This window comes from Olea europaea, unplaced genomic scaffold (assembly GCF_002742605.1).
Source record: "Olea europaea var. sylvestris unplaced genomic scaffold, O_europaea_v1 scaffold41151, whole genome shotgun sequence".
Lineage (NCBI taxonomy): Eukaryota > Viridiplantae > Streptophyta > Magnoliopsida > Lamiales > Oleaceae > Olea > Olea europaea.
Genome location: NW_019260873.1, coordinates 1 through 1,032, shown reverse-complemented (window position 1 = coordinate 1,032; position 1,032 = coordinate 1). Strand labels below are relative to the sequence as shown.

Genomic DNA, 1,032 nt, shown 5'->3' with positions numbered 1-1,032 from the left:
TAAATTGGTCACATATGTCATTGTATATGGAACTCATATGTATGATACATGTTTGCAGGCTGAAGTCGGCCCTGAAAAGTGATTGAGAATTCATATGCCAGTGAACAGATTTTCCACAATGACATCAAACATTGTAGAATCAGTTAATGTAGTCACAAAGGCAGCTAAGAATTACCCCATTGTGTCGTTGCTAGAGTCTTTACGACAAACAGTGCAAACTTGGTTCTGTAAACATAGAGATGAGGCGCATGGAACTTTCACAATGTTGACAAGCAAGTTCAGAATTAAGGAACTTAAGGGCAGGTATCTTATCTTTATCCTGATGTTTGTGTATGTGTACTAAATGAAGATACATGTGACCTGACCATAATTGCATCCAACCTGGAATGAACGGTTGTGATTGTGTTCTAACTATAAATGCATGTGACCCAGTATTAAATTCATCTCTCTTGAAATTTGCATTTGCAACGCTGAGTGATTTAATGTTTGCATCTGTGACTCGAATCCATGATATCCAAAATAAAGTATGACTGCATGTGACCCGATTTGAGCAATGTACACTGAAATTTGCATGTCTGTGACTAGAACTGATCTTTTTGAAACTGACAAAATACAATTGGTACCACAACACTACATTTTTGCAGGTATCTGCTTCCAACCAGACAATTTTTTCCGTCATCAGCAATGACAGGTCCACCTTTGTTGTTGATATTGAGGAATGTACATGCACGTGTCGGATGATGCAAGTCGATCTGATGCCCTGTCCACATGCATTGGCTGTAATTGCGCATACAAAAAGGGATCCGTATGCTTACTGTTCATATTATTACACAAATGATGCATTTTTAAAAGCTTATGAACATTCAGTATATCCTATTGGAAACCCAGACGAATGGACAGTTCCTAATGAAGTACAAAATCGAATTGTGTTACCTCCTAACCAAAAACAAAGTTGTGGAAGACCTACAGAGAAAAGGAAGAGATCATCTAGGGAAGGCAAACCGAAAGTAAGGTGTGGACGGTGTGGTGAAC

At 38.6% G+C, this 1,032-nt stretch overlaps 1 protein-coding gene across 1 annotated transcript; it reads left to right on the top strand.

The window, feature by feature from the left end:
• Window positions 1-386: 386 nt before the first annotated feature.
• On the top strand, window positions 387-1,007 carry LOC111387608 (the record flags this gene model as incomplete). Its single annotated transcript, XM_023012179.1, has 2 exons — window positions 387-524; window positions 645-1,007. Coding segments are annotated over exons 1-2 (501 nt in total), but the record flags the coding sequence as incomplete, so codon positions are not given.
• Between the last annotated feature and the right edge of the window lie 25 nt (window positions 1,008-1,032).